At 45.9% G+C, this 25,972-nt stretch overlaps 1 protein-coding gene across 1 annotated transcript in view; it reads left to right on the top strand.

Moving 5' to 3' along the window:
- The window catches only part of DppIII (dipeptidyl peptidase 3), a 79,079-nt gene extending 59,188 nt beyond the window's left edge, over positions 1–19,891 (top strand). Inside the window, exons 18-22 of the mRNA XM_055066898.2 lie at positions 856–980; positions 2,356–2,476; positions 10,619–10,795; positions 14,752–14,914; positions 19,631–19,891. Coding sequence (XP_054922873.2) covers positions 856–980; positions 2,356–2,476; positions 10,619–10,795; positions 14,752–14,914; positions 19,631–19,773 — 729 coding nt within the window. The 3' untranslated portion in view covers positions 19,774–19,891. The remainder of the gene's footprint in view (positions 1–855; positions 981–2,355; positions 2,477–10,618; positions 10,796–14,751; positions 14,915–19,630) is intronic.
- Positions 19,892–25,972: the final 6,081 nt, after the last annotated feature.

The following is a 25,972-nucleotide window of genomic DNA, read 5'->3' as shown; positions in this document are numbered from 1 at the left end:
CCCTGCAAGAGAGTGCCGACAAAGAAAATGACGTTTCGTGCGCCTCCGTTGCGATCATGCGGCGAAACCGAAACCGCCAAAGGGGCGTTGCCTCAGTCTGAGCGACGCGCTGAAGCTAGCAATCAGTTCTATTTATCTCCCCAAGAACGTAGCCCAAATTTCAAACGCTTCTTGTAAGTGCTAAGAGGTGACAGCACCTCTCGGTGAGCACGCATCGTCATTATGGCGCGAAATTTCAAACGGAGGGTCGGAACCATACCCGTACGGCAAAGACCTTGCGGGACAGAAAACCGCCGCCGTACATGTACGGCGAAAACCTTCAAAGGGTTAAAATATATATTCTAAATTTCCTTTGATATTGTTGCGGATGAGATGGGTTTATTTACAAGGTGGTCGAGCGGGTATAGAGATGAGATCGTGAGCAGCCAGGCATTTTATACACCATGCGCAGTCCTTCAGTGTTTTTGTAGTTATGTTTGTTTATTGTTTTTATAAACTGGCCACAAAAATAGCACTTTCTAGAATTTTTATATGTTACCTAATGTGTATATATATATATATATATATATATATATATATTTGCTTTGCAACACGTTTTTGGAAAGAGCATTTCATTATGTACAATTTGCTGTGCTACTTTATGTGCTGGAACATTATTTGTAGTGTCAAAAATCTTTTCTGCGACCTATAAAAAACTACCATTTTCTCCTGGAGTTGAAGAAAGTTTACGGACAGGCCAAATTGCTTCCTCAGCCATACTACATTGTCATGGTAGTTTCCAAAAACAGTGACAAGACTTTTGCCAAAAGTTGGTTTTGCTCACTCATTCCTTTGCCCACCTTTGTCTCACATAAGGTGACGAGCTGGTACAAGGATGGCGAGACGTACGACTCAGTCTTTGGGTCCCTGGGGTCGTCCTATGAGGAGTGCCGGGCAGAGTGTGTTGGGCTGTATCTCTGCACTGTTGAAGATGTGCTCAAGTAAGGCAACAGCTGTGATTGCTACGTTTATGTGCTTGTGCTAAAATTCGATCGAACATAATAGTATTAGATGTTCGCTTTGGCTTGCATTACACTATTTGCAGTTTTCGAAGCACTCGAAGCCATCAAATATACGGTCAAATTTTGTTAATTTGACCCCAACGGGACCGATGAAATTATCGGGTGTGTCGAATTAAGATGTGGGAAAAAGGCCAAGACACACCGCTGATTCATTTTGCAGTATTTGCCTGAGTCTAACACGCCCCTGAATTAAATGCGCATTTTTTTTGTCCAAGAGAAGACAAGAAACATAGAAATGACAGAAATGTAGCGCGCAGCTGATTTTTTTAGCAAGAAAAGTTGTGTGTTGCACAAAGACAGTCGGTTTCTGAAAGTCGGCTTTGCTGCAATACATCTTAGGTATGCGGCAAAGCGTAAGCAACTCGAAGGTGGCTTTGTTTTGTATCTGACTGCGCCTTGCAGGCAATTCTATGCCTAATTTTAATTGGTAAAAAGAGCTGTGCGTTAGAATTCGGTAAATACATTAATCAGACATTATGAGCTACGGGTATTGCTTGAACATCTTCCTAGCGCAGGCCAAGAAGGGAGGTGGGAGGTGACGTTTGTTAAAATCCGCCGAGATACACTCTACCACTAAAGGGGTCCCTATTGGGTTTACCACAGGGGTCAGGTGCATGGTTAAGTGCTGCTGTGTCAAAGAAACTCTTACGAGTGGCCATATTCCACACCAGGAAAGCAAAGGAACCACCTCAACATTGAAAGTGAAGGCACGAGTGACAGCTTGTAATCGCAGAAACTTTATTCGCAGCTGCTATGTTTTTGCACAGCACACGGGGTAACATAGCATAGTCTGAATAATCAAGTCCGAGGAATCAGTCAGCGACTTGGTTTATATTTTACTGTAGGCAACACACTGCGTAATGAACGCACCCCCAAATTAGTCGCTGTAAATATGAATTTCTTCTTTCCTCGTGTAATGAATGCATAACGAGCTTTGCCACTCCGCAGTCCCACGATTGAACGGCCGTGCTATTGTTTTTCGGAGAGACTACAATCTTTGACTCTTGCACGTGTGTTTAAAGCAAGCGCACTCAATGCTTAACGCATCCTTTCTGCCAGAGCCGGTGTAAGGCACATCGCAGATTTGAGAGAGAAAAGAACGCAACAGGCTCTCTGTAACGTACTTTGTACTACGTACCTTATACTACATACTACTACCTACTACTTACATACTACTTTATACTACAGTACTACTTACTGTTACATACTTTATACTACATGTGTACCTATGCATGTGTAAGCAGTTCTCTGCATTACTGTGCTTGTGTTGTACTTTCTTCCTCTTCTCCAACAGACTGTTTGGCTTTGAGGGTGACTTAGGCCAGGACGTGGCGTACGTCAACTGGCTCACCATGGTGGTCAAGGGGGTCGAGGGTATGCAGACCTACAACCCACACACCAAGTCCTGGCTTCAGGTACGAATCAGTCTGTCAGTCATGCCCGTGCGAAAGCAGCAACTGGCCGTCTGCCTTCCCACATCCTCCATAATGGCTCCATAACCCTTTCGGTTGCGATGTACTTATGTGAAAGGAAAAGTTGTCATCCACCCAACTGTAGCATGAAGCTACAGTCGGCTTACTTAGAATGAACGGTTTCTCCGAACGAAAGCTTTGCGGTTGAAGAAAAATTCATCCTGATCTGGGGCGCTTGCTCTACTATCTGAGCTAACCAGGAGGCTAGCAGATTGCAGAGGGAGGCCAAAATTAATTGACAACTCGAAGCACATGGACAAAAAATGGCAAATTTCTTTATTTATTTACCAATCAGTTACTTATTTACCAATCAGTTCTCTGGAGGCCTAGGTGGAAGAAGGTTCATGCAAGGAAAAATTGTCATCTACCTGACTACTAGGAGAGCCATGTGGGTTTCTCAGAACGAAAGCTTCGCAGTGGGACAGAAATTATTCCTGGTCTGGGGATCGAACCCGGGACCAATGCCTTCTTGGGGCAATCACTCTACTATCTGAGCTAACCAGAAGGCTGGGAGGTTGCAGGGCAAGCTCCAATTAAACAACATCTTGAAGTGCAGGAACATTGAATGCAAATTAGTTTTTCTGACTGATGTGAAACTGGTGTTCCATCATTTGCCAAAATCAGTTTGCCTACAGAATCAGATTTACACGTGTGTGCATTGTTCTTGCCACTTCAATCCAGTAGTGGCAAGGGGAAAATGGTGGACATTAAACTGCGGCTAAATTAAACCTGCTTACAGAATATGGCTCTATTCCATTTCATTGTGCCAAATATTGCTACGTAAAGACACTTTACGGAAGAGACTACCATTTCTGCAGGGATGCTCGATGCACCATGTTTTGTCAGCTACGGTGGAGGAGTAGTTTTTTGTTTGTCGTAATGTCTGCTGCTAATAATTAACTTGTGCATGTGTCTTGAGCTAGTGAGTCAATCCATTTTATAGAAAAATGTGACGTGATTCACTCATTAAAAAATGCACAAAGCCATCATCCTACTGAAATGCATATTTATTAGCACACGAAAGAGTGAGGGACATACCTTAGTGAGATTTTTGCGTTGGTAAACATGCATTTCAACACAAATCATCTAGCCCAACTTATTAACCTTACTCCATCATCTTACCATTTTAACTTTCATTCAGTGGAATCTGCAGCACTTTAGAATAAAATGCATTGACATATTTAATGACAGCTCTTCCTGATCCTTGACTAAAAGAGATAAATAAAAGCTTTCCTGTCTGCGCCTATTTCTATCGATAGCCTGCTATTGATCACTGTAAAGTCTTATTTTGCTTTTTGTGCTCGGGTAGCTGGTACCATTTCTTGGGTTATTTAGGAACCAGTTAGCTCCGGTTTTTGGCAGGGGCATGCGAATATTAAATACCACTGAATCGAATCGAATAATTCAATTCATGAATTGAATGTCTACTACAAAATTTTTTTAATATTCGATATGTTCGGTGTGAGACCCGCTCAGTGACGCATGTCACATGCGCCACGAAGTTCCTCATGCTCGATGCCGCCCATGCAGCGTTTCACTTCGTTTTTGACATAAAAGGATAGCCGAGGGTGCCTTGGCTGACACGGTAGTGGACTTTGTCGCTGTGAGCAGTCCCTGACATCATCCTGATGTGGCAGTTGCACACACAGCGCCAAAAAGCTGTGATTTGCAGAACGGCACCACGTCGGCCGCGGCCACCTCTGTTTGTCAAGGTTTGGACAAGGTTTGTCCGGGTCAGCAGGACCGATTGAAATGGTAATGTGACGCGGACAGAGGGAACGGCAACACAAGCGAACAGTTTGTAAAGTGCAAAAGGACTGATTAGCTGCCGATAGGCATGCAGATCGTCTCGGATACACACGCCGACGAACTTCACTTCACTTTGAGAGATGTCAATCCAACACGCGTGCTTAATCTCTGGACCGATCACTGACGAGCCGCCCGTACGAACGTATTAACGACAAGCATTGCAAGACGGCTTGCGGCCTGTTACTACATCGGCCAGTGGCGAATTTTCGTCATGGCCACACTGCCTCGGCCATTGGGCCTATAATCGGTACTACTTCATCGGCCGGGGGGGACTGAAGTTATGGTTTCATGCTAAATTGACGCAGATGCGTTCGCAGGAGCTGCGTGACACTCGGTAAGCTGACAAGGCGCCTCGCAAATGAAAGCGAAAGACAATTATACGACGAGCGGTCGTGGTTTGCAAGATGGCGTCAGCGTCGTGAAAATGTCGCATTTCTACTTATTCTGTTGCACCTGCACCTGAGTTTTTGGACTATGAAGCAGCACTGACGCGAACGACAACTTCGCTTTACAAGATTTTCAGACGGAGTTTTGCTTTTTTTGCCCAACTGCTTCAAAGCTGCCGTGCGCTGAAATAAAGATAGCCGACATGTTCTAAAGGTTACAGTTCTTAGCTGCAGGGTTTTAACCTTTGGTTGGGATTGTTTGCCGGCGGCTGTGCAGCGAGTTGAGTGTTACGCAAGTCAACGTCTGGGAGTTGACCTTGGCATTGCAGTGGGGCTTACTCACTAGGATTAACATTTCCTTTTATACCTTACGAAATTTTTTACATAGAAAAGTCATGTTTATTGGAATATCGCACTGGTCCTTTGCATTGAAAATCTATATTCAAGTGAAGCTTGTATTGCCTTGCTCGTGTCGACGTCGGTGTTGGCGTACGAAAAAACTCAAGCCGCACGAAAATAAAAATTGCTCGTCGGGCTTTGGATTCGAACCATCGTCCTCCGAGTTGCTGGACCACCACGTTAACTGGTTCAGCCACTGTCAGTTATCATATGCGACCTTTAAAGCGGGGTTTTATATGCATGGAGAAGTAGACACAGCGCAAGACGCTAGCCAATCACAGGCGTCCCCTCCTTCTGGAGGAGGGAAAAGATGTGGTCGCATGTTCGCTCGCTTCGCGCCTGCTGTTTCCCACCAGTTCAGGCCCGGCGGTCAGATGGGGAGGCCGCATATGGTTCGTTTCGCCAAAGAACAGGCTGCATTGAAGGAACGGCAGCGGGAGCGGGCCGCGGGTCATGCGTTTGGCTGAAGAACATGCGGCGTTTCATGAACGCTGCTAGGAAGTCGCTCGAGAAAGGGCTCATCGTCAGCGTGCTCACCTCACCATGAAGGAACACGAAGCCAAGGCGTTAGGACAACGAAGAGCCATGGATCCCGAGCTTTGCCGGCACCCCTCTTCAGAGCAGTGGAAGGGCAGTCAATTTTCTGAAAATTTTTAAAGATGTTTCTGTGTGAAGCAACAATGACGTTCTTATATAACTTCTTTTTTTCTACAAAAGGCTTGTACAGTCGAATCCGACTATATTGAACCCGTTTACATCGAATTATTCCATATATCGAACAATTTCTGGTCACGGTATAGTTACAATGAGTATATACAGGAAAAATTACACTTACATCGAACAAGAATAGCAGGGACACCTGATATATCGAACATGAAGTGGCGGAAAAGTGCCCCCAGAAGTTGGTTTTTCCTCTCAGTAGCGGGGAAACCCGGCGGCGCAGCTCCATCCAACCGCTCTCCCTACCGTGACCGTGCTGCCTCGGGCTGCTCAGGTGACCTGTCGACACCCCCTGCAGAAAATGATCCTGGCCCGCCCGTAGCGCTTGTTCAGACAGCCAATCAGAGGCTCTTGTGCTCTCGTCGTGCAAGATGGCAAAAGTACGAGTTGTCTCGCTGCTTTTCTGGTTCATTGTGTTTGCGCCTTGTGGGCCTTCTCCCGCAGTGTTGCAGTGATGAAGCGGCAGAATTCGCCTTTCGTCGTGAAGCTCGATATCATAAATCGGGTCGAACGCGGTGACAAGTCGGATGTCCCCGCAGCGTGCAAGATTCCAAGGAGCACTCTCAGCATGATTAGGGCTAAAGCAGCCAGACTTGCGACCCGGTGCCCGTGGCACTCGACGCATACGCACGGCCATGTACAAGTGGTTCTTCGTACGTGCTGGTTTCCACGGGCTCAGTGATGACTAAATTCTGATGAATGCGACGAAGCCGTAGCCGGTGTTGCTGAAGTTTGGAGCGAGCTGTCATAATTTCCGGAAGCTGTTGACAAATCAATGGTGGATGAGTTTGAGAGTGCAGGTGATGGTGTCGCGACCATGGGAGAGCCCGAAAATGAAGACATCGCCGACATCGTACTGAGCACAAATGAAAGTGGGCACAATGAGGAAAGCAACGACGGTCCTTTGTCCACATCCTCCGAAGTGATTGGTGCACTCGCGCTAGTCCGGTGCTTCTGCATGAATGCGGAAGTTTGCGGCCTCTGCTGCTCCGACTCATTAGACAATGTGGGGAAGTGCGTGCGTCACAGGCAGCGGAATTGTCCAAGCAGAAGAACATGCAGGACTACTTTATGTGAAACTAAGCTAGCTAGTTTCATCAATAAAGTTATTTTATAAATGGTATGTGCTTTTATGACATCCAATTATTTAGCAGGCTTATATCGAATTATGCTCTATATCGAACTGATAGACGTTTTTTCGCGAGTTCGATATAACCGGGTTCGACTATAGATAATTTTTTTTTTCATATTTATTTTATGCTAAGCAATGTGACAAATCCTATAGAGTAAAAGCTTGTTTATTTGGAGTTCTAGGGACCGAAAAAAACGTTCGTATTATCAAATGGACAGAAAAACCAAGGGTGTGTGAATACAGAACAGTATATTTCAAACTGAATGTCAAATCGAATCGAGGAAAAGAATGCCAGATATCGAATCAAATATCGAATATAATAAAATTCCACACAAACTTTTTTGCTTCCAAATTTTGTGGAAGCACACACACACACACACACAGGGCTGCGCATGCTCAGGATGCTAATCACATTACTAACAAGAATCTTGCTAGCTATCGATAACTGAGGTACTTAAGATTCTTATTAAATGGATCACCAAATTAATATGCCAGCACTGATAACAGTTCGCATACGAAGGTCCATGAAATATTTTTTTATTGCGACACTAGAGCCATCCTGGAGCATATTCTATGGTAATGTACGGCTATAATACACAATAACAGTGATGCAGCCTCAAACAGCGATAGCCTCAAACAGCGATAGCCTCCACGCGCGCTGGGAGTCTGCGTTGCTCAACTCCAACCTGCAGCACTAACTCTGGGCCATCCAGCGAGCGAGGAAGCCGCCAAGGGCCCACAACCCATGGCCGTAACCCAGACGGGGTCCAACCCGCCGTGGTTGCTCAGTGGCTATGGTGTTGGGCTGCTGAGCACGAGGTCGCGGGATCGAATCCCGGCCACGGCGGCCGCATTTCGATGGGGGCGAAATGCGAAAACACACGTGTACTTAGGTTTAGGTGCACGTTAAAGAACCCCAGGTGGTCGAAATTTTTGGAGTCCTCCACTACGGCGTGCCTCATAATCAGAAAGTGGTTTTGGCACGTAAAACCCCATAATTTAGTTTTTTTTTTTTTTTTAGACGGGGTCCAGGCCCTCCCTACCAAATCGCAGGGCACTCAATAAAGTTATTTGTATGAATGAATAGAATGTCTGTCAAATAAAATCAAGTGCACATATTTCCCCTCTGAAGCTGAAGAAATAGCCAAGTTGTCCTAAATACCAGTGGAGTTTTCAGTTTAATAGTGGGCCATTCTGTGTTTACGGTAATCATCTATTGCTCAGAAAGTATTGCTTTCCAGTTTTCTTCCGGGAAACAGGCGAGTCCTTCTATCTTTATGGCAGGCGGTTTCCGTGGGTTATTGTCAGGTCGATGAGGTCAACCTGCACGACAGACAAAAGTGGGGAATGTGCAAGATAATGTAAAGAAGAGTGTAAATGTATTGGGTAATGTTTTTGTGTCCTCGATCGTACACGTTGGCACTGGGAAATCGTATGACATGGGATCGTATCAACAAGGTTTTAATGTGTTGATTTCTGTGTACGTACCTAAGCTACAGATAGTTGGCTACATTCTTGTTATGCAATGCTGGGAGGCTCCCAGGCATGTGCACCTCCGTATTTTCTTGCCTAAAATTTGTGAGCATTATATATTCCGAAAAATTTCCCAATATTCGATATTCCTTTCAATATTAAGCTTCTTTCTTTTTATTCAATTCGAAACCTATTGTTCGCTATTCGCATGGCTCCAATTAATACATTAGGTGACGGATCTTGTCCTTGTGGCTTTTCTTGCCCTTATAAGCTAAGTGGTTGAAATTGACATGCTTTTGATTGTTTCGTCTACTCTGGTTCATATTCCATCTTTCATCCGTCCTTTTACGACTGTCAAGGAATTCATATTTTATCACTACAGTCATTGCGTACTGATTCTTCAGGCACCCGGTTTGGACAGTCTGTAGAGCCATTTTGTTGCGACGGTTGGAATTTTGGACACCGTACGGTGTAAACGCTGAATCTTTAGAACATGACCTGCACGCACAGTGTCGCCAGAGTGGCAGCCATGGACAAAACTGTCCCTAAGCATGGTTTCTAAGCCTTCCATGTGGTGTTCAATTGCTGCAAAGAGATATTTGGGGACATGGCACCAAAGTGCTACTTTTGGGTAGTCAGTATAGCAGGAAATAAAGAAAGATAGGCTTTAGACAGTTAACTGCCCAAAGACTTATCTCTTAAAAATTGCTTGCTGTTTTCTGGAAAAAATTGAAGTCCACCAGATTGTGACGCCTGCTTATATGCGAAGATTGTTCTCCGTTTATGTGACCCTTACCTTCTGAGTGCACTTGTTTGTTGGATCTGCATGCTGTCTGAGCAATTGAGGCACATTTAAGCTCACTTCTGTTTAGCATCTTCCTGTTCTGACTGGCTGCTGATTTATTTGGGAGCAGGTCTATGAGACTTCAAGCAGGTGGCATTGTTAACCCCATTTATCTTATTGCTGCAAACCATGCACTGCCTACTTTTTGCTACAATTGACTTTGTTAATTCGACCCTGACGGGACCGGCGAAATTGGTTGAGTTATCTGGTGGGTTGAATTAAGCAAGGTGTGGAAAAAAAAACTTCGTAACACAACGCTGATTCATTTGGCAGTGTTTGCCCAATTCTGACATGCCCCTGAATCAAACGCTCACCCGCTTTCTAAGAGTTCATAGTAGAGAACTAACATAGAGGTAGCACTAAAGCTCCTAACCAAAGTAGAAAAATGTTATGTGCAACCGATCTTCTATCAAGAAAAATGGGCAAGGGTCAATATGTGTTGTACAGTGGCGGCTATTTTCCTAAAATCAGCTTCACCGCTTCGTTTTCTTTTGAAGTCAGCTTCCCTGTACACAGCTGTGTTGTACTGCAAAGCATACAAATGCCGTGAATGTGGTTTTAGGCCCTGTCTTCTTGGGCAAAAAAGGCACGCATTAGAATCTGGTAAATACTGTAATCGGACGTAGTTAGCCACAGTTATTGCCTGAAAATCTTCCTAGGGCAGACTGAAAATAGGCATTTTCAACCTGAGAGGTTGTATGTTCAATACATTCACCGACCCCCCAAGCTCTGCCAAGACAGACGATGCCTTTAAAGGGGTTGCTACTGGGGTCACCATAGGGGTCAGGCACATGCACGCTGATGGGTCAAGTTCAATTTGTCCGGCAGAGGCCAATTTTAGGAAAGAAGGATATTGTACATTTGTGCCCATAGCAATGCATTGGTGCCGTCTGGGGTCTTCGACCGAGATCGAATGAACCGAAAAATCGAATCAACGGAAGCCTACTGTACTGGTGCTGTGCAAGAACTTAACTGTGGGTCCATCACAGGCAGGCTGCAGATTCCATGCGATGTCATATCTTCATGTCTCTCGGCTTTCTTCTTTTTATTGCTTCTTTGTGTTTTTAAAGGCAGAGCAAGCAACATTGCATTGAAATATAATGATTTTGACAATCTTGGGAGTTTATCATCATTTGGTGCATATATTTGTTGTGGAAGAGCCAACTGGGGAGCTTGTGATTGTCTTCAAGTCAGTCCCACAGCAAAGCACAGTTTAGGATGGCGACGCGGATGGCGCCATGTTGGAGAGCTTCGGCAGTGGTGGCTCACCTTACAGATCTCGGACAAGTTATCCTTCATTTGGTCTGTGGATATCTATGCAGGCCCACTCGCGAGCCCGCTTTGTGATTATGCGTGTGCTCCTGGAGGCGGGTGACCTTGTGGAGATCCAAGAAACAACCGGCGAGGACGGCAAGCCAGACCTGCTCATAACCGTTGACCGGACCAAGATCGTCTCCTTTGGCCGCCCCTGCATTGAGCAGTTCCTCCTCAAGCTACAGGCAAGTTCCCTGGCCATCTTGACGAAAAGCGTTCACTGTAGGGGTTGGTAGTGGTGTTTTGCTGACAAGCACAGGGCAGTTTTGGTAACCTTGCGAGAAAGCCGCTAAATTGAGCAAATTTTTAGTCATCTTGACCCTTTGAGGGTCAAGTTTTTTCGCCAAATGCGATACCCCAGGGTCAAATTTTTTATTGCAGATTTAAAATCTTCAGACTGAGCTATTTTGAAAAAAATTTACTGCAAAGTTTTTAGAGTGACCATAAAGCGACCAAAAAATATATACCGTAGGTAAACATGCTTCGTTTATTCGTGAATACAGATGGGCTTCTGTAAATACTTATAATAAGAATAAGTAAAGTAGGTAACTGACATGGATATATTCTGGTGTGGCACTTGGGTTGTCCATATTAGAGGAATTGCTGCTCAAATCATTTGCAACAGAGCAACTAGCGTGCACACCCATAGCATAATCAAACTGTGTATGTGGGCGCACACAAGAAAACTCTATGGTTGTGCGGCCGTCAGAAAAACAAAAATAGGAAACTGGCAGTAATCCTTCGTTCTGTCGCCAACGGGGGCCAATCGGCTATCGCGAGTCTCGAGAAAAGAAATGCAGGCATGGCAGCATCGTTTGTGTATACCAGCAGAAGCCTGTGAGCAGATGTAATTGCACCCCTGTGAGCAACAGGTCAGCTAGCGTCTTCTGGTGGTGACCCTTTGAGGGAGTAGAAACCAGATAGACGTCAGTTTTTGGAGTACAGCGAACGGAAATAGCCCGCGAGACGAAACCAAAACTAACCGCTGCTCACCATCGCATGCATGGATGCGCGAGTGGTCACTGAAACGTAGGTCTAAAAAAGCCATAGATTGAAAACGTAGAGACTATGGAGTTAAAAAAAAAAATCGTTGTGTTCATACAGAGGGCGACAGCACTTCCTGGGCAACAAATAGTTGAAAAATTGTTGAGTTTTCCATACAAACAGCGCCATAAATATACGACATCGACCATTTGGAACTTGTTCATGGCGCCGTATACCGTATTTACACGATTGTAAGTCGATTCGAATGTAAGTCGACCCCCCCATATCGCGTGACCGAAAAAAAAAAATGAGAGCATACCCGAGGGCGCATTCGATAACGAAAATTTATTAGTAGCTGACATGGTCACTGGACTACTCGTCTTCACTAGTGCTGCGGTCCCACAGCGCGTCGTGGTCCAGCGAAATTTCAAATTTGGCAAACGACTGCACCAGGACATCCTGCAGAACAGCAGCCCACGCCAAATGCACCGAACCACACGCAGCCGTCAGGGACGCTCTTTTGACAAGTCCGGTTGGCGTATTTTCGCAGTCTTCTGCCGCCAGCCACTCGTTGTACTCACGGCGGAGCAGAATCTTAAAATTAAGGCGAAGGTCCGGGCTTGTTTCATGACCACGTCGCACTTCACTGGCAGGGACCGATCACGCATTTCAGCGACGTACGCCGCAAGCTTAGCCTACAGCTCCGGAAAGCTTCCAGACTTTGGCACGTGGGAAATTTCTCACTTGTCGTCACAGGTGAAAATTTCGCTTCGCTGCAGTCGCCACTCTCGCACCACCCATTTAGAAACATCGAAATTGCGGCCCGCTGTGCAGTGATTTGTTTCTTCGGCGTAAAGGATGGCAGCCCTCTTGAACGCTGCTGTGAACGAGTGCCGAACGATTAGTAGGCTGGAGCACTCATGACGACTGGGGAAGCATAGAAGTAGCACGTAGCCGGCAGTCAAGTGGAACGCGTCAAACCAATACCATGCCAATACCAATGCGTTCAAACAGAGAAAGAGAAACCAGCGAGCGGTGTCTGCTCTTCCATGAACTACCGATACTCCCCGCAAGCGCCGCCGTTCTGAGGGTGCCGCCGCAAATGGGAACAGTGGCGCTTCCATCAACTATCGACACCCCCCCCCAGCCATGAGTTGCATGCACCAATTGCATGCACTGTAAAACTCTCAAAAATGTTGAAAAACTCTTCCGAAAGCGAACAAACACGCGGGATAGCGAAAAGATACGGGTAGGGCCATAGAGCAAACATAAAATTCTAACTACGTTGTAGCTCCCGTTGGTATCGCGTTTTTTGGCGGGGCCATGTTTCGGTTTCGATTGTAAGTCGACCCCCCAACTTCAGACTTTCAAATTTAAAAAAAGGGGTCGACTTACAATCATGTAAATACGGTATCTATGGCATTGACCTTCGAACGGTTAATGACAACCGTGCCTTTTTTGAGGTTCACGTTCTTAGCGAGTTTTTAGTTCCTTTTCTAGGGATGTGAATAACCCTGTTGAAATTATTCTAGGGACTTTGGCATAGTTTAACATCTCACCCGACTGGAACCACCTTCCTGCTTCCATCATTCACATCACAGATATGTACATCTTCATTCAAAACAGCAGTCTACCCCATTTTGTTATTTTTTGCCTATATATAATTGTCCACATATTATTTTACTTTGTTACCACTCCTTTCTGTGGTGATTTTGGTACTTGAAAGTATGTATAATAAAGGAATAAATAAATAAATAATAAATAAATTAGATGCAACTCCATCTGTCGGTACTTCTATAGACATATGGAAGAGCTTATTAGTGAGCGATCTGTGTGCATCAGACCTGCTTAACAGGCAAAGCACAATCTTGAGATCTGATAGCTGTCTAGAAATGGGGGTGGGGGAGCGTTTCCCTTCGTCAAATTCTGACGGTTGACTTGCCACCGCAGGAGGTTATTGAAAGTTATAGTTTAAAAATAACAATAACGAAGTGTAGGAAAGGGTAAAACATAAAGAGAGAAAATTTTAATCAATTCATCTTCAAGGTAAAAAAAAAATTTGCTAAAAATAGTCCACCTTTCTCTCCATTTCATACTCCATAGATACCCCATTTCGGGCTGCAACCTGGCAACCTTGTCAAAAACATTGGCCTGCTGCAGTGGTTTAGTGTCTGCAACTCTCTGTTGCTGAGTGTGTAGTCATGTGTTTAAATCCCAGCCATTTCGGCTGCATTTCGAAGCAGGCGAAGCACAACAACGCTCGTGTAATTAGGTTTGGGCGCACATTAAAGAACTCTAGGGGGTTATAATTAATCCAATGCTCTTCACTACTGCTACCCTCATAGCCCCAGTGTTGCTTTGGTACATTAATCCCTATGAATCAATCATAACCTGTAAATAATTCAGTGTGAATTGGTCAGTCCTAGCTGTTGTCAACTTGTTTATGGTTTTTCTGTCAGAGTGGCATTTATTAACCCTATGTACTTTTGTAACCGAAACGATATGCAGTCAGTGAATCATGAACGCGTGGTAGTCGCTGCTGATGACGGGGTTCTTTGGTCACAAGGGCCATATTGAGGCCTAAACACCGGAACATACTACTAGTGAACTCCAGGCAGCCCTTTCTGTGAAAAGTATCATAAGAAGTGTAGGAGTGCAAGCCATTTGGTGTAGCATACTTCTTTCTTTGTGTGTATGTGTTATTATAGCATTGTAGAAGTCACTATTGCAGTGATATTGGCAAATTACTTTCAATTATAGAACTGCAGCTACACAACTGTTATCTCGTTTAGCTTGCCACCTTGTCTTTTGCACTATTTTATCCTTGACAGTTTCATTTTAGCCAATGTGGTTCAGTGAGCAACTAGAACGAAAGTAGAGGAAAGCACCTGATTGGCTGATTGATATCTGCAAGTTATAAACAGAATGTAGGATGTTATCAGGATTTGGTTTGGTATTTTTGCAGCCGTGTCACCCATCCTGTTCTATGAAATGATCCTGTTGGATGTTGGAAATGTTTTCACTATTACAAGAGTGCTGTTTTTGGTAAAAGTGATGCCTTAGATTGTTCAGCGCACTGATCTATCGCTTTAGCTTTAACTAATGCTTACTTTCTCTGTTCATTTACATCTTAAGTGCCTGTTTCTCTCACTTGCAGCTATACAAGTCAACGGCCAATCTGCGTGAGGCCACAGAGATGTACGATCGGTACTCTGAAGTGAGTGACAGTGGCCGCTACCCCTTCCTCAAATACTGGGACATTGTCATGGCTCGCAAGAAGCCTCGACGCATTTTCGTTCAGGGCAACACTGTTCTCAACGGTGAGTGTTGCCAACGGGTCTTTGGTGTAAGAAATGTGGACAAGTTTGCACATTTCTCGCAATTCACGTTTCAGAAAAATAGCGCACATGTGAAAACAGGGACAGCGGTGATGCTGTAGTTGACTTCGACGGGGCGGCCGGACGCGGGGCACAAAGTGCCGCTAATGAAGAGCCGGACTGCTCGCATTGGGGACGAGACAAAGAATCAGTTTATTCCAACGAAGTGAAAAGGAACACGGCGGGGTACACTTAGAGCGTTTAGCACGGAGCGACGCTAGCAGTCATAACTAGGGATGGGCAAATAGTGATTTGGTCAGATAATTTCAAATCAAATAGTTCGAATAGTATACGTCACATATTTTAAAAAGTTTGCATTTTTATCATGACCCGACTAACTTACACAACTTTTAAAGAATTAGAACACATGTAGGCATAGCATTTTGAGAAATTGACAACTATTAACAGCTGAACTTTATTCAGAAATCACACACTGCTGGGTGCACTGTAACACACGCCCCACTCCACTCCAACAGTGACGATGATACGGTGTTTGAGATCAGCGAGTGACTGCCGGCGGTTTCGACCTGTTTCAACTGTTTAGATTGGCTGTCTATGTATTTCCACTATGGGAGCCACAGCTGCTGAAGCATTCCTGCTGACGAGACCCGAGTTGGTGAGGACGCTAAACCATGCGCTGCCGCCACGCAATGTTGCAAAGGATCGGTGCTGATTGCGCTGTTATCAGGAGATCACAGTTAGGTTATGCGGCTTCTGAAATCCGCGCATGGCGCTTCCTCATCTTGGTGGTCGTATCTTCGCCGCTGTTGGACTGTTGCGCGGGTCGTGCTGCCATGCGCCCAGTTCGGTTGCGATTCCATGCCTCGGAACGTTGCAGGCTCCCTCCTTTCACCGCAATCGGTTTTGAACTGTTTGTTGTAACAGTACAGTGCTGTTGAAAACATTCGTTATATCTGTGCACAGTTTCATTAGGCAGTGTCAGAAAATTGTAAATGGAGTGTAATGTGGTCATTGTAATCGATAAATCGTTATATCCGGGATCATTATAAGTGGGTTGAACTGTTGTGATGCCCAAATATGGGGACGAAGGTTCGTGTACTCAAAGCTTCTGACGGTTCTCTTAGGCGGAGCCTCTGAGAACCCAATTGAGGACAAAGCCGTTTATTTCGAAAACACACACAAACTTTTATAGGAAATAAAAAGAGGCTAAAATAAATAGAAGTAAATAGAAAACATAAAAGAAACACTCAAATAGACATCACGGCAGTAAGAAACACACTTGGGGCTAGTATGAAGTTAACTAGTGCGCGAGTCTGGGCTTGCCACGACGGCAGGGACGCATAACAGTCTCGACGCGGAGACGCGGCGGCAAGTCGACGAAAGGAGTTGCGCCAGTCTCACCAAAGGTCGAGGTGTGGGATGGTTGACCGGGCAACCGGAGCGCGCCAGCTCTGGCTTGGAGAGGTAAAGCAGGCGGCTTGGTGGCACGAGCAGACGGCGGCGGCGTTCTGGCTGGGCAGCTGGTTGTAGAGCGCTCAGGCCCGTAGCGCGACTGCTCTTGTCCTGCCCACGGACACAGAAGCTTGAATGCCGGCCTCGGGCAGCAGGCGGCACGACAGACGGGGACGGCGTTCTGGCCGGGCAGCTGGCGTAGAACTCAGGCCCGTAGCCCGACTGCTCTCGTCCTGCCCACGGGCACAGAAGATCGCCGGCCTTGAGCAGCTGGCGGCACGCTCGGGTAGACTGGCGACGCACAGGAACGGGTTGGCAGGAAGCCCCGGTCGGTTTAAGTCCTGGTGGCTCGGGTCCGGAACCCGACAGCCCGTCTTCAACTCCCGGTCCGGTGGTTGACCTCCTCCTGGCGTCGCTTCCTGGAATTCTCTCGGCGTCTCGCCTGCATCTCCCCCCGAGTCTCCCAGCGCACCATGTTTTTTCTTCTCTCTGGCCGATTAGGCATTCTCCGATTGGCTGCCTGACGCCCCGTGGTCTTTCCTAATTGGTTGGCTTTTCTTCTTTTAGTTCCTTTTCCTGCGCTGCGCATTCACGTGCCGGACGCTCTTCGGCGTCGTCGTTTTCCTCCTTCCAGCACGGAATTCGCCTCGGCGCGTGCACTCCTTGTCGTCTGCTCCTGTCCGTCCCGATCACTACATCATGTCGCGCACCACACATCACAACTGTATATACCACGCCGCATTTCGTTCTTCAGATGGATGTTCCTAAAGGAAACTTGCAGCTAGGTGTAAGAACGCACCGGGAACAAAAACGACAGTGAAAATCAGGTTTTCTGACCAAAGTGCTTTCGAATTGTAACTGCTGATGCCAGCTTCAGTGCAGTTATTTTTTTAGCATATTTGGGGCGAGTCCACATATATAAGGGACTACTCGATAACGACCACTTTTTGCAGAACTATCAAGTTCCGTTATTAATGGGTTCAATTGTATGGCTTTCGGCATGCAGAACATCCCAGTCCATTTCAACTCATGTGTAACCATGATATCATGAATTAATTGTTTAACGCAGACCCAAAAATTGCACAGCAACAAGCCTTGCATGCCGCATTAATTGGGGTGGTGAAGGGTCTTTCTGAGAACTGCAGGTGTGGCATGCGGTAGCTTTGTTATATTCAGACTGCATTATAAAGATCTGTCTAAGAGTAGGTTGGGGTCAGATTTGTTTTGCAGCTCGCGGAATTTTAAATGCAGCACGAAAAGCCTTTGTCTACAAGAAGACAGATCCGGCGGTACAGAATCTCCAGTTTGCCATCCTACACTTTTAGCCACTCAAGATAGCATGTCATCCACGGTTTCTGTGGAATGCATATCAAATCGAGAGGCCTTTTGCATTCTTGGCAATCTACTCTTGCTGATAATGAATTGCTGCAGTTTGCACGAACCATTCATATGCGCAACGAGCAAAACTGAGAGCACCCTGCTATCAGACTTAGAAGCCTAAATTCGTCCGGATAATCTGTCCGAAAAATCCATTGTGAAAACGCATTAGCCCTATGGGAAGACTGATGGTGCATCTATTAAATTTGGAATATCCATCAAGTCCGAGCTTTCGGAGTCCGAAAAATCCGGCGGCGGCTGTACTAGGGTTGCTCTTCTGTGCTAGGGTTACCATGCATAGAAGGGTTACTTGGGAAAAGAAGGTAACCCTAGTATTCTGGTATCTCACTCACATCGGATCTGAGGTGTCATTATGACATGTTTGCACAGCGCAAAAGACGAGGACTGAAGGAAGAACACAGTACAGGCACTTAGCGGGAAAGTATCAAGTCACTATGAGTTTTTTAGAAGAGTGAGTGTTGCCAAAATGTGTTAGTGGTTGTGGGTCTTGGAGAACTACCGTATTTACTCGCGTAATGAATGCACCCCCAAATTAGTTAAGAAAAATCTGAATTTGTTTTTTCCTCGCATAATGAACGCACAACGAACTTTGCTATCGTGCAGTCCCACGATTGAATGGCCGTGCCGTAGTTATTTGGGGAGCCTACAATCTTTGACTCACGCACATGTATTTAAAGCAAGCGCAATCGAAACCTAATGCCTAATGCATCCTTTCCGCCAGTGCGGTCGCAGCGGCACATGGCAGATTTGAGAAAGAAAAAAACGCAACTGGCTCTGTAACATACGCAGTTTACATAATTTATGCTGACATAATACAAGAGGGCATGCACGGTATGTGTGGCCGGGCGCGGCGCACAGGCAAGTTACGTGAAGAAGGAGCGACCGGCACTTTCGCGTGTCTGTCGCTTGCATTTCTGCCTGCCTTGGGTTTCGATTTGTGCGATATACGCCTGCTGCGGGACATATAGTTTATCTGCTCACAAAACGGAAACGCTGATCAGACAGCGGTAAACATTGACGTGCCGACGAGCAGGGTGGTCGAGGAAAGAGACGCACACAGCGTGGTTGTCAGAATAGATGTGTGCTTCAACGTGATGCTTGCAATGACAGCAAACGGCTGCAAGGACAAGCTGGGGCGCCGTTCGGAGTGAGCGTTCAGTTTTGCCATGTGCAATTGGCCTAGGCCGTGACGACTTCGCGCGGCTGATGCGTTGGTTCTTTATTCTGTGGTGGAACCATGGTGTGGCAGAACTATGTTGTGGATGAAGCAGCCAGCGACCTGAATGGCAGGTCTGGTGGTTCCTATGTGAAGTTACATTCTGCAAATGGTATACATGTATATTTACTGCAAAGATAAGTTATCCGATGCAAGTTTCAAATCAGTACCGTCTTACTTTAAAATTTTTGCTGTTTCGAAAAATGCTTCCATGAAATTTACCCCGTATAATGAATGCATCTCCAACTTTGCTTCGGTATATTGGGGGAAAAAGTGTGTTCATTATGCAAGTATATATGGTACTTATATGTCTACTGTTCTGTAGTCCTGTAAGCATCACTGCTATGATGGCCATACTTATATGACGTCTGCTACTAAATTTTCGGGTACTGTTAAGCTTCAATACATGGATAAAATGAAGTAAATCTAGAATGGATATAATCAAAATATAGTATATAATCAAAAGTGTTTTCATGTTTGATAGACTTTGTTATAACAGGGTTCAACTGCTATTACATTTCAGCAGTTTGCTTTTCACAACCTTTATGTTAGATATAAAGTGATGAATGCTTTGTTAAGCAGAGCTCATAGCTATACAAACGAATTAAGAGTCACCTGGCAATTTGTTGCAGGCGACAAAGTGGAGCTCAAGGAGTATGATGCCTCTCCTGAAGGTCACCTGCACTCATGGCTTGAACGTTTTGACGCAAGCACAACCAAAGAACTCGACCGGATCGTGCTCGACCTGTGGAAGAAAGACAAGGACCACTTCTGAAGCAAGTGCACGTAGAGCCATCAACGCCTTCTGCTTCAACACACTGCCTACGAGAGGTGCATGGCAAGGCTTTTACAGTTGCTTGTGCGTGAGACAATTAATAAACAATTGTTTTGTACATTTGAAAAGAAATATGAAGGTACGGGGCCCGACTCGTGAAGAAACAAGTGTCTGTTAGAATGACTTTTTTGGACAACTGTCTGGTTCTTTGAAGCCAATTCATAACTTTATTCCTGTAGCCTGTATGGGATGTCCGTGCTGACAAGCAACGGGCATTTTGAAGAAATCTCCACCGGTTGCCGTGGTAGTGCACTACGTGTTGCAGCATAGACCGAGTGAGAGGTGTGCTTCCTGTTGGAGGAGCAGTACTCTTCTCGCAGCAGTGTTGTGATGCTTTAGGCAACGCATACACACATGGCACCTTATGGTAAGCTCTCGTTAAAGGGACACTAAAGGCAAATGCTAAGTCAGTGTGCACTGTTAAAATGCCATTCCAGAACCCTCGCAGCATTTGTTTCGTGCCAAGAAAAGACTTAATCTGGAGAAAATTGCACCTGAAGGATCTGCATACCTGTAGCACCATTCCATTCGCCCTGCCTGAGCGGGGAGTGCCGACGTTGCATATGCCATCACTACCCTTTACTGCTGTTGTTGAGTAACACGGCACCCAACATATAGCGCTACGGTTTTCTGCACAAAACGCAAATGCACGGCCATAAAGAAACCAAGCCAAGACAGCGCGTTGGATTCACTGCTGTAGCTGCTGAAGTGGCATGGACCGTTCGGGAATCCCGTGTCTTCGCATGGGCATGGCATTTTCTGCTACTTGCATTTTTTGTGCGAGTTTCATGAGCCAGCAAAACCAGCTCAACACTACACGATAACGGAACTATGTACTGAAGCGAAAAAGCACGGGTGGTGCAGAGTGGAGAAAACAGAACCTTTCAACCGTCTGCATTGTTAAGGGTAACGTCTTTAAATCAAATGTAATGGTATAAGTAGCACGTTCTTTTGTCTTATTAATGCGCTAATACTTTCAGGACAGCGCTCATAGGCCATCGATCATATATGATCAACAGTTTTGCGCACTCTGCCAAGCTGCTCAAATTTACGTGCTCTGGGACATGTAGCTCCATCTAGGAGGTAGTTGGGAATTTAGACTGGTTTTTTTCTACCCTGCAGCGATACATGAGAGAGAATTTTCTAGAGAGCAGCAGTGGTGGACATAGAGAAAAATGGCGTGCTCGTGTCATGTCGCATAAGGAGACCGCCGTCAATTGCGTGATTCCGCTGCTCCGGCAACGGATCTTTTGCATGAAACGAGCAGTGAAGAGTCCGAAGACTACTTCGGCAGCTCCATTTTCATTTCGGAAGTCGAAGGTGAGCATAGTTCCACATTCAGCTCTCTCGGGAATAGGTAAATGATCTCACTCTATGTTCTCATTGCTTTATCTTTATTTGGTAGATTCTCAACAAGCTATGGTAGTGATCTCCTGCCGCCGGCGCAGAAGCGGATCGAGTTTCCGCTGAGACGGGAACCTGGCGTGTACTTAGACGATGATGTAGGCGTGGCACTCGGAAGTGGATAAAAAAAAAATTTGAACTACCCTGGACTTCATTCTTTTATTTTTCTCAACTAATGTGATCGAAGCTATTTGTGAAAACCCCAAAAAATATGCTTCGACTCACATTTTGCAGAAACTGATGTGTGCTCGTTCTGACAGATCTTGGGAAGAAGTTGCCCCAAGGGAAATGCTGAAGTTCATTGGCATTGTAATCTACATGGGCATCGTGAAGATTCCCCAGCTGAAGCTATACTGGAATGTGGGAGATCTCTACAGCGGTCGGCTCCCACCACAGATCATGCCGTGACATTGTCTTGTAGTTCTCCTTGCGGTGTTGCATGTTGCAGACTTGGATGGTGTCAGTCAACAGACAAGGAAAGCTCCAGTACAAGTGGTGGCTTCTGGAGCACATCAACCAAGTGTCGTCAAAGCTCTTCCAGCCACATCACAATCTTTTCGTGGATGAGCATATCGTGAAATCAAAAGGGTGGTCTGGCATCTGACAGTACGCCAAAGGTAAAGTCGCAAAATGGGGGCTAGAAGCTGTGGGTCATAGCTGACCTTGGCACTGAATATACTTTGTGTATATACCGGCACATACTATGCCGGCATATATACTATATACCGGCAGTATATAGTGTATATACTGGCAAGCATGAGCAGCCAGGGCCGCCCCATGGGTCGGCTTTCGGTGTAATTTGCCAGTTGTGTGGAAAATATCTTCATTAGGGGTACAGGATCTTCAGGGATAATTTGTACACTTCTGCACGCCTGTTTGGTCATCTCCTCGACCGAAACATTGGCTTGCCGAACCACACGCAAGGATCACAAGGATGATTTCCTGCCGAACTGAAAGATGCGCGATGGAAAAAAAAAAAAGCTCAATGTGGCGACATTTGATGGTTGCACGGTCATAACATCCTGTACCTTCAGTGGAAAGACCGACGTGTAGTCAACATAATGAGCACAGTTTATACAGCAAACAACACAGTCGCTGCAAAAAGGGCAGAAAAAAGGGGAAACACCTGGACTTTGATAGTATCTGCGACAAGATTTTTGCTGATCCATGATTATAATGCTGGCATGCTAGGCATTGATAAATCAGATCAAATGATTAGATGCATTATAGTGGCCAATGAGAAGCATGTGTTGGTAGAAGGCTCTTCCAGTGCATCAATGTTACCTGCGTGAACTGTTTTATACTATTCCAGGTGCACCGCACATTGCACCCAGAGATTCCTGAGCTAGCACGCAGTGCTGGATTTGACCACCCAGCTTTGGACAAACATCTTGTTCAACAGTTTCTGAATCTGGAGTCTGTGCCTTGCAAGCTCGCACTCCTCCACCACTCTCTACAAAACGCTTGCTCCACAAGCCGGAAGAAGTGGAAAATGCAAAAACTGCAAGCTGTGCTATGAGCAGAAGAAAATGAGCTGAAAATGATTGCAGCACATGTAATGTTCATTTGTGTCGTTTTTTTCCACTGCCCGCAACTGTTTCCTAGAGGGGCACAAGAACTGTGGGAACTGAGTGGAAACCACTGGTGCCAGAGTTCACAAAAAAAAGACTGTTGTAGGTAGGCATGCCATATTTTCATAAGGAAGAAATGAGGCAATGTAGTACATTTTGCATACCTTGGATTTGTTTTTTTTACTTGTATATCCATGCCTTTTCCAACTTTTTTAATGTTGTGTCAGCAAATTTTCAGTTAAATTTTTTTCTTAATGTTGTATATAACCTTGAAGCCTAGTATTTATTTCTACATGAAAAAAAAAACCCATCTAATTAGCTGCATTTTGGTATATGTTACAGCAATATAGCACAGTGACTTATTCTAAAAAAAGTTATGACCATTCAGAATTGCCCGCTTTTTCTGTGGTCCCGAAAGAGTTAAACTGATCTTCCTATTGCGAGTGGCTGAACACTGGTGACATAATTATACTGAGGAGTGCCTTCATCATCGGGCTAGTACTCGGAGGCGAGGAATGCATTGAGGTGTCCAAGGTGACCAAGCTAGGACTTGGCTGCCCTGGACCGAGCAGGCAGCTACCGCCACCTGTAGTAAAGGTTTGGAAGAAGTAGCCGAGGTTCAAGGCGCAAACTGCACGTAGTTTCTCCAGTTTCACTGTGGTGGTACCACATTCCGGCATCATTTGCCGCTGTACATACACCATGGCTCCCCGTGCCATTCTTCGTGACAAAGACTGCATGCGGTTCCTGCCGATAGTGTTTCTGGCATTGTGTCGGAAAGGTTTTCATTTGTCTACTAGTCGACACGTCTGATATAGAGAGGCACGAAATCTCCCTGTACATAAAAGATTGGTGCAAGTCTCCTTTTCCAGCGCTGCCAAGCACATACACAACCAACGCGCGCCCTGTGTAGAGGTCATTTGCCACGTGTGCAAGAGTGGATGTGCCAAGATGACGCGGCATCATGTACATTGTCATCCCACACGTATACTACTGGAGGTTGCGTAATGTCAAGTTTCGGAGGAGTGTTGAAGCGACAAGTAGGCGAAGCATTCGCTCTGCACTACCGGCGCTTTTCACGATAATGTCGACCTACTGGGGCCGACAATATCAGCCGCAAGAGCGAAGGGCATGCGGCACCGTGGCTGGCTTCGTCTAATTTGTGCCAACGATGTGAATACATCGACGACATGGCATGAAAATGCCGACTCAATTTTTTTTTCTCATTGAATTTTTTTTAGACTGCCCAATAATTCGAAAAATATTACGGCTTTTTCCGTCTAAAAAAAATCTATTGGCGATTGTACTTATTTGCATAAAAGGTCGAACTTCACTACAACGAAACTTTGACAACGAATCGAATAGCCGATTTTACGGACTTTGTTATATTGAGGTTTAACAATGTGGTGCGCACCACTCTGTGCCAGTTTCCTGCATTCTTCCCTCATGGCCACTACGAGTTCGAGACTATGTTTTGGACTGCATCACCTTCGGAACCAGCCCGCATTCCCCTCTCTTTTCTGCGTAGCGGCTGACGTTACGTAGAAGACGTGCAACGTTGCACCGCGTTCATGATTGGCCCAACTCGAAGGTGTGTTAACGTTCCTCCCCTGAAATACAAATGTAGTGGTCATTTCAACACGGAGCAGATGACGCAGACATAGGTATACGTACAACTGCATAACACTCAGTCAGTCACAATCCGTGTTTCTCACACGCACGTCCGACACCTATCTAGGACACAGGAATCGGCATGTCATAAACTCGTGTCGCACGACCGGAGTACATATGCGTACGATCGTCGTCGCCTTTGCTGCTGTCATCACACAACTGCACGCCGCGCACAGAGATGTTGGCCTGCTTGGCCTGGGATCACCCTGCGAGCACAAATAAAACGCGTCCAGCACGGATACTGTGGGCCCGCGAAACGCACAGCAATGTGTTGAGTGCTGCTGCCGCGATGATATTTCTTGCAGACTACCGGTGTGGAGGTTTTAATTGTTAAATTCCAACTAATGCAAAAATCCACTAAAGGGGGGATGAGATGCTGCCAATGGAAACTCCCCCCCCCCCACCCTGGCAACGTTCAACGCTCCAACCTTGCCTAGTGAAGCCAGCTTAGCAGGACATTAGGCATTGTTTGGGATATCATTAGCATTAGTGAGGTTTATGCAGTGCTGTCTCAGCCACATCCTCTGCTATAGAGGACTCCCAGGGAAGGAGTTATACGAGGTAGGATTCCTAATGCATAAGGACACAGTGGGAGACGTTGAAGAATTCTACAGCATTAATGAGAGAAATATGTTGCAACAGAAGTGCTTGTTGGCCTAGTTGGTGCTTGCTAAAAGACATGTTTTTTGCCTCAAGCTAAAACACACACATAAGGCAGACACATAGAAGACGACACGTGTTGTCTTCTATGTGTACAACATATTGTGTGTTTTAACTCGCGCCAATAAATGTCTTTTAATAATGAGAGGGTAGCAGTAGTAATAAAACTTAATAAGAGGTCTAGAATAAAGGTACTCCAACCTCCAGTCACAATGATAAAGAAATAGATCATGCAGTTTTATGAATATGTTCAATCCGCCTCTTTCGTGGCGCGACGGCGCATGCGCCCTGCCCTAGCGGAGTAGTCGCGAAACGTTTTGGAAGGGTCGCGCGCGTGGCCGCGTGCCGAAAAGTCTCCCGAAAAAAAAAAAAAAAAAAGCGCTCTGCTGCAAACACTCGTGCCGTGTACCACGTGGAAACTCTACTGGTAGCTCGACGTCGGTGCGGTGCCGAAGGCGTGCGTAGCGTAAGACCGCAACTCCACTTTAAAAGAGAAAGCGGCCAGGCCATCGTCCGAGTTGCCCGGACTGCATCGTGAGCCAGGTAGTTGCCGCCTTTCATGAATGGCTCGCTACTTTAACGAAAAACCCGTGCGTTACACTTGAGCTACGCTTAAGTACATCACGTTGCTGACGAAGTCTTTCTGCAGCGTCGGTCCTCACTTGCTGGTGGTGGCAGCGCGTTCCTGACTGCACGTACTCGTAAGGCGCGGCAACACTGGGTCGATACGAGACCGACAAGACGCTCACTTCAATGATTGACCGACTAATGTGCGTCACTGAAAGCTTTTTATCATACCACGTCGACAACGACGCAACCGACGAGCGCGAGTT

This window comes from Dermacentor andersoni, chromosome 6 (genome assembly GCF_023375885.2).
Source record: "Dermacentor andersoni chromosome 6, qqDerAnde1_hic_scaffold, whole genome shotgun sequence".
In the NCBI taxonomy this organism is placed as follows: Eukaryota; Metazoa; Arthropoda; class Arachnida; order Ixodida; family Ixodidae; genus Dermacentor; species Dermacentor andersoni.
The sequence above is the reverse complement of the archived record's forward strand: the minus strand, read 5'-3'. Positions and strand labels throughout refer to the sequence as shown.